The following is a 7,035-nucleotide window of genomic DNA, read 5'->3' as shown; positions in this document are numbered from 1 at the left end:
GGGGGTCGTCCAATTTAGGGTTTTTTTTTAAGAAAAGACATGTTTCTGTGTGAACAAGATTTATCTAAAAAAAGAAAAACCTTCAAAAAGTGCTTGGTGAGCTGCAGTTTCACAACAGTCAGCTTTATGGTAAGGCTAAATAAAAAGTCTTTTATTTTAAATGTTTGTTCGTGAAATTGCAATGATTGGAGCGTCTGAATCTGCACACTTATCTTGGGTCATACAAACACAATATGGTTCCAAAGCAGTGTGACAGCAACATAGAGGCTATCAAATGTGTGGCTGCACTGTGGCTGCACACACTGAATACTAAAGTCCCTTCGCTTTGGATGCCGCAAAATATAAAAGTGTCATTTGCAGTTGGATGATTGCGCCTCGCATTCAAAGGTATTGTGATGAAAATTTAATACCAGACAATGTGCTCTGCCAGTAGGGACACATCCAGACAACCTGGGCCCTTTTGTACAAGGGTCAGTTTCTATTGATCTGACTGACATTGGTGTTGTGCGGTGAGTAGAGATKGTGTGATTTCTACCTGCTCTGATGCAAGATAAAGAGAATTGTAAATCGATTCCATTGATGTTCGTCTTGCTTTCTTTTTTTCCCTCCCCTTTCCTTCATCTCTTTAATTTAGCTTACAGTACAATGGTCTCTACAGTCCCGTCTAAGGTAAAAAAAAAAGTGTCCCACACGCCTCAGAGATGACACTTCAATAGCTGTTGAGCAGATAAGAATAACATGCCAGCGAGCATTAACGGTGTATTGTCGACTCATCCGCAGATAATGCTCTCTGTCTGTGGATGTGATTCAACAAGACAGTAAAGGGGTGGAAATGTTTCAAAGTGATGATGTCATGTCTGTAAAACGCTGTCTTGAAGCACAAGGTCACAGAAGAGGGAGAACATTTATAGATCTTTAAAAAACTAAATAAATAAAAAGAACATTACATTGCAGATTTCCTCTCCTTTCTGTCTTTCTTGTTTATTGTTAGTGCTAATAATTAAATATGAAATAACTTTACCTAATATTCATCCCCCTCTTTGTTCCTCAATTTCCCTTTTTTTAATTTATCCACACTGTTAATGATTTCCAGCACAGCTTCACGCCTGTTAAAAGATATTATGCTCCGAGTGGCTCGCAAAGCCAATTTGGATTAGTGCTGTTCGTGGTCCAGTCTGTGTTAAAGGTGTCTACTGCCTCCTGGTGGAGGAAAACTATACATGCAGATGACGGTTTCTATTAAACAAGAGAGAAAATATGTAAAAACATCTTAATTTTCATATAAGAACTGTATTTTCCCAAAGTAAATATTTACTTAATAATCCTAAAAATCCATGCCAACTCTATACAATGTAATGAATTACTTTGCACAGTAATTGGATACATGTGCCATGTTCTCAACAATTAATTACGTAGACCTACAACTATTATCAAATTACACTTCAGGTAACAAAATGCCTTAGAATAGACTGAAAAAAATAATACATACTTACTGTTTTATAACACGCTATATTATTTTTCTCAAAATTGTAAATTGTTTATTACTTCAACTGGTTGCACCTCATTTGTGCAAAACACTGCTTGGAGATGCAGCCATTTCGACCATGATTCAGCAGTAACAAGCAGAAAAAAATGAGCATAAAATTAGGCATAATTTAAATTACATAAATTTAATAAGTTTGAATGAACAAACGAAAGTTTACACCCAAACAAGAAACAGTAGTCCTCTCTCTCGTCACTTTTAATGAAGGTTTATAGTCACGTTTGTCCTGTTATAAAGACATTATATCTGCCTGAAGCTGAAACATGTTATAACAAGCACATTATTGTCCATCAGCTGCGGTGGAGAGACCGTTCAATGTAATTACACTGCAAACCTCCCAGTTGTTCACCCACAAAATCACCTCTAAATGTCCAACCAGCACAAAAGCCAATAAAACTGGCTTCATTAGTTAGAAAAAGATGGAAAAACAATGGTCCAATACGAGTCAAATGACCTGTTTTAGCTCTGAGGTGGCGTGTTCTGCCAGCCGAAAAGACAATTTTTGTTTATTTGGCGCCCGTCCCACCGAAGGCAGTTGCTGTAAGATGTGGACAAAGACAGACAGGCGGTTTGTACCTCTATGAGCCAGCTTTTGTAGGATCACCCTGAGGCGTTGCAGAGCAGAGGAAGAAATATCGTACGTGTATAAGTCTGCCCCGGCCAACTCCTGGCACCGTCCGAACACTCCGTCTGCACAGAGGGAAGGACATGGTGAGAACAGGTTTATGACAAGCAAAACAACATTTTCAGCACACGTTTCGGGACTCTGATGATGCCTAATGACGTCTTCAGGCTCGGATGAAAGGCTGTAATCATGTGAGGCACCTGCAGCGTTTCGTACATCTGATTTTTATTCTATTCTCGAAGGAGTGGGGGGGTAATAGCTGACATTTTTTGTCTGACAGCTCTACGATAAGCAGACAATCACAGCAGAAAGGACTTTATCAGAGACCTTGGTAATCTCCCTATCAGCAGGCCTCCTGCCTGAGTTGCCAGGCAACTCACGCCACAGACTCACTATCAGCCCATAATTCAATGGCTGGTCTAGACCTCTGAAAGATGCTTGAGGAGGAAGAGGGGGGTCAGAAAGCAGTGTGTAAATGTGAGGTCTGGAATATAAATGAACCAAGCTACCACTTTTTTTTCCCCCTCGGCTGAGAAGATAAATTTCTGCACCTTGTTGGCGAAACTCTCCAAACGTRTAAGTTTTAGTTTAAAGACGATCTCTGGAGGCAGATGCAACCAGAGCATATGTGAGGTTTCACGTGAGAGTATGTGAAAAAAATATGCCGCTGTGATTAGATGGGGACTAATGATGTGAATCAACACTTGGTCATACATCACAGCCTTCTATTAATTAGCCTCAGGATATCAGACAGTGACAGCAGACATTAATGACGACGCTTACATATCCACAAAACACACGCAGATTTGGTGTTCATTATTTGTTGTAGGTTGTTTTTTTCTCTTCATTTTTAACCCTGGTTGTAGTAAAATAAAATCAACCTGGTATCAACCAGGGAGCACAGAATAAAATCAATATCACAAAGCATTGCAATAAATTGCAGACACAAACTGCATGCCAGTATTAAAGGACTGAGCTTTAAATAAAAATTCTTCTTGTGATGAAAACTTAGTTATGGCCATTTTAGTCAAACCTTGTAAACGATGTTGCAGTGTGTACCATCTCATGATATTGTGAGATCTTGTGAGATGTGTTAKTGCCATATTTTTGGGATAACTACTGTATCTGCTACTACCATACCAACTTTTAGCTGGCTTTCTGTAATTTGACTTTTTATGTTTTGGCTAACAATGTCAAATAGCTGAGGTGGCCATCTTGAATTGCAGAAACTCTAATCAGATGCAGATAATCATGTGGTGAGAGTTTCATTAAAATCCATCCAGCAGTTTTTAGGATATTTTGTAGTCAGGGTTGTAAAATGTGTAGTGCTTAGAGTGTGTGGGGATGATGCTCAGCTACTACCACGTTATAGCRTTATAACTGCAAAATTCACAGATTTATAGCCCATTTTTAGGTTTCCTAAAGATAGATAGATGTATGATAACTTTTAGAGAGTTTCATTAAATGTCATCCACAGTTTCATGAAAAAAAAAATGCTAACGGAACAAACAAACACGTATATCTTATGATCTCACATTTTGTTATATGAATCTGATTAAGAAGGTGAATAAGGGTGAATAAATATCATTAGTTAAATATGTTCGGTAACAATAGATAAAAAAATATTGTGTGATCACAGTATAGTTAATGCCTGGCCACAAGATATTTAACGTGTGGCCCTGAGATCATTTTGAGCAGCCAAATCAAGTGTCTCTTTGTGACARATACAGACATTGYTGGAGTCAGATTATATATAAATATGCTGTTTTTGTGTTTAACTGTTCAAAGGTACGCCACACATATTTTTTTGGAGTATGTTTAATCCAAAGACTCCATGGTTCACTCTAAACGGGTCATTTTTCATGGTACAAATATTTATTAGATGACATTGATAGGTTTCTTTCAGTGACAAGTTTAATGACTACTCAGTAAAAGTAATTCAGTAAACAAAAAGAAAAGAAACTGGAGGTATTGAACAAACTAGGAGACGCTCTGCAGCTATTCTGAGCTCTCAGACAGGAAAAGTTTCCACCTACAGACGTGTGTGCATCACAAGACTGCCATGATTGTAGGTTTTGCTGTTTTGCCAGCCGGCAATCTATTCTAATACAAGCCCACACATGCTCACACAAATAACACTTTGTTTTAAAGAAAATTGCAATATTTTACATAATTTAATGACAAGAAAATTGCAAAGTTAGAAATAAAAGGGTGTCTGGTGACATAACAAATGACAGGAAACCGTTAAATGTTTAAAGCTCCAAATCCCTCAGCGGTCTTCATGGTGATAGTTATTTCCATTTCCGTTGTCAGGGACATTCCCATAAATAGAGAAGGAAAAAGTATTCTACGACGAAGAAATCTCTGTTTAGCAAGCGTAACTTCCCACAGATTTATTGAGATGTTGATCGCAAAGATTTGTTCCATCCCTTTGTTTTGTGTGTTAATTCACATTACTGTGGGGATCAAGACGAGACTCATTTTAGTTGACAGCTTGAAGAAAAACAGAACACGTTTTTTTTTCCACACTCTTTTTTTGACAGCAAAAAACAACAATTTAATTTCAGGCCTGGAGGAGCGCAGCATGTGTTGCATCCGCCGAGGCTTGTCAAAAGCTGAAAATAACATGAGAAAAAGCAGAGCAGCTGAACTGAGTTTTTTTTTTCAAAGATATGTCAGCTATTGTGCCAAAAATATAATGTATGTGGGCGATTGTCTTGTGAATACATATTTGGCTTGATCCTTGTGATATATATATTTTTATTTTTTTTGCCATTTTGTAACCCAAAATATGTTGGCAGCAAAACAAATTGAGTAACTGAAGAAATGCATATCACCCGCAGCCTTTAAAGCCAGAGTTTTAGTGTTGAAGAATGGCACAGTTGTGGTTTATGAACTATTTTACAAACAAACAGATATACATTCACAGGTAAATACACTCAAGTTCTGCCTTCAGCTGCAGGCCATAATAAACCTTGATCAATAATAATGCAAAAAAAAAAAAGAAAGAAAAAAGCCACAAACCAAAATCAATTAATCAATCTTTAAATGCACAATCCAGTAAGAGGGACATCTTCAGTAAAGAGGAGCTGCATGTGGATTTACTGCATGTTGACAAGAATAAGGAAGATTTTCAGCTTAAAAAAAGGTGAAAAAGCATTAAATCCAGACACCGTCTCTCTTCCCACTGAGACATAAAAAGCAACACTAAAGCTACTTAAACTGTGAAAGCTAATGCTGGGGAATAACAGGAGCCAAAACACCAAAGCTGACAGTCAGCAAAGCGTTTCTTAAAGACTGTATGTCAGAGCAGAGGCAGGCGAACCCGGGAGACAAATGAAGACGTATTGGAACAGGTGTATTAGCTGTGCAATTCATGTCAGGAAAATGAATGGGCTGAAATCAATGTGCCGAGACCGGCCAGATGTAGTCCGCTAATGAAAAACGGTGCAGGRACAAAAGCTAAAGTGATCACGGTCTGACTAATGAAGTGTTTACGACTTATTTTGGCCTTTTATTGCGACAGTTGTGGCTCTGATATGATAATTATATTTATGCATGAGTGTCAAGCACATGTAAATAGAAGAATTAATAAAGATAAACCAGACTCTCAGAGCCAACATCAAAGCTCGCTGCTTACTAAACGTGGCTCTGAAGTATAATTAATCTTTACAATAGCATTTTTTATTTTAGGGAACACATTTGTTTCATTTTTACCAGTAAATATTTATCTATGATTCCGGGTTATGTGGGCAATCATGTTGTTGCCTTGTTTTTTTGTAAGTGTTTGTGTGTCTATTAGCATATTATCTCATAAACTACAAGACAAACTTAATGAAACTAACTAACTAGCTAACTTTTGGAATCAATCCATTTTAGGTTTGTGCATAATTATGGCATAAATGGCAGCARGCAATATTAATTCCTTTAAGGAATACAAGGTCTTTAACTGATTATGGTTTTGCCTCTTCATCCCTTTTTTCTCTGCCCATGCAGGGCTTTTTCATTGTTGCATTTTGTTGTGTTTATGCTKCAGTTGCACTTGTTACTGATCGATAAACGTTTCACCTAAATCATTTAAATGTAAAATACAGTGCAGACGTTTCAGACAATATTGGTCCAAGAGGAGGCACGATRACCGCAGATCGATTCAACACTGTTGGTTAAGTGTTTAATAGAAGCCAACCTGCACCCCGGGGGAAACATGTAGCACTTATTCGCTGCACTTTAGCTTAGCGTATAAAACCAGTAGACCAAAGACTCCGAAGAGCTGCAAATTAAAATGCCTTTCCAGGTTAATCACTTCTCCTTTTAAAGGAACTTCTAGAAAATCTTTTTTTTTTTTTTGAAGATATGACCATGCATTTAATCTGAGACACGACAGCAGGAGACTGAATGATGATGCACTAAATCAACGATATGGTAAYATCTGTAAAAACTAAAAAGAAATTAATTTGAATTATTTTTGTTCTTTAATCTTTTAGTCCTGATGGGAAAGTAACCCCGACCTACTGGGTTAATTAGCTGTAACAGTATTTACCAAACACTCCCTGTAGATTTTATTTCATTGTGCCAAAGGTGTCATTTTATTGGAGTTATTTTTTCTCCCCTTTGAATGAAATCACAGTTGGCAGGAATGTGAAATGTTAGGATTGCAGTTTTCAAGGCTGATTTTGATCTCTGATTCAAATTTATTCTCAAGAACTATAATTGAAAGCACACAATATATTTTTTTCTAGTTTGTAATTAGAAGAAATAGTCAAGGATTTAAAATTTTGACAGTAAGTTCATACACTGGTTGCTACTTTTTTTCAGGTTACAGGAAATTTTTCATTCCATCCATCCATCCATCCATCCATCCATTTTC

General features: G+C 37.3%; 1 protein-coding gene across 1 annotated transcript in view; it reads right to left on the bottom strand.

Annotated features, from left to right (window-relative positions):
* The window catches only part of ptprn2 (protein tyrosine phosphatase receptor type N2), a gene marked incomplete at its 5' end in the record, with an annotated part of 140,991 nt that overhangs the window by 103,667 nt on the left and 30,289 nt on the right, over positions 1-7,035 (bottom strand). The window contains 1 exon segment of the mRNA XM_014013339.1: positions 2,120-2,233. Coding sequence (XP_013868793.1) covers positions 2,120-2,233 — 114 coding nt within the window.

This window comes from Austrofundulus limnaeus, unplaced genomic scaffold, assembly GCF_001266775.1.
Source record: "Austrofundulus limnaeus strain Quisiro unplaced genomic scaffold, Austrofundulus_limnaeus-1.0 Scaffold100, whole genome shotgun sequence".
Taxonomy (NCBI): domain Eukaryota; kingdom Metazoa; phylum Chordata; class Actinopteri; order Cyprinodontiformes; family Rivulidae; genus Austrofundulus; species Austrofundulus limnaeus.
The sequence above is the reverse complement of the archived record's forward strand: the minus strand, read 5'-3'. Positions and strand labels throughout refer to the sequence as shown.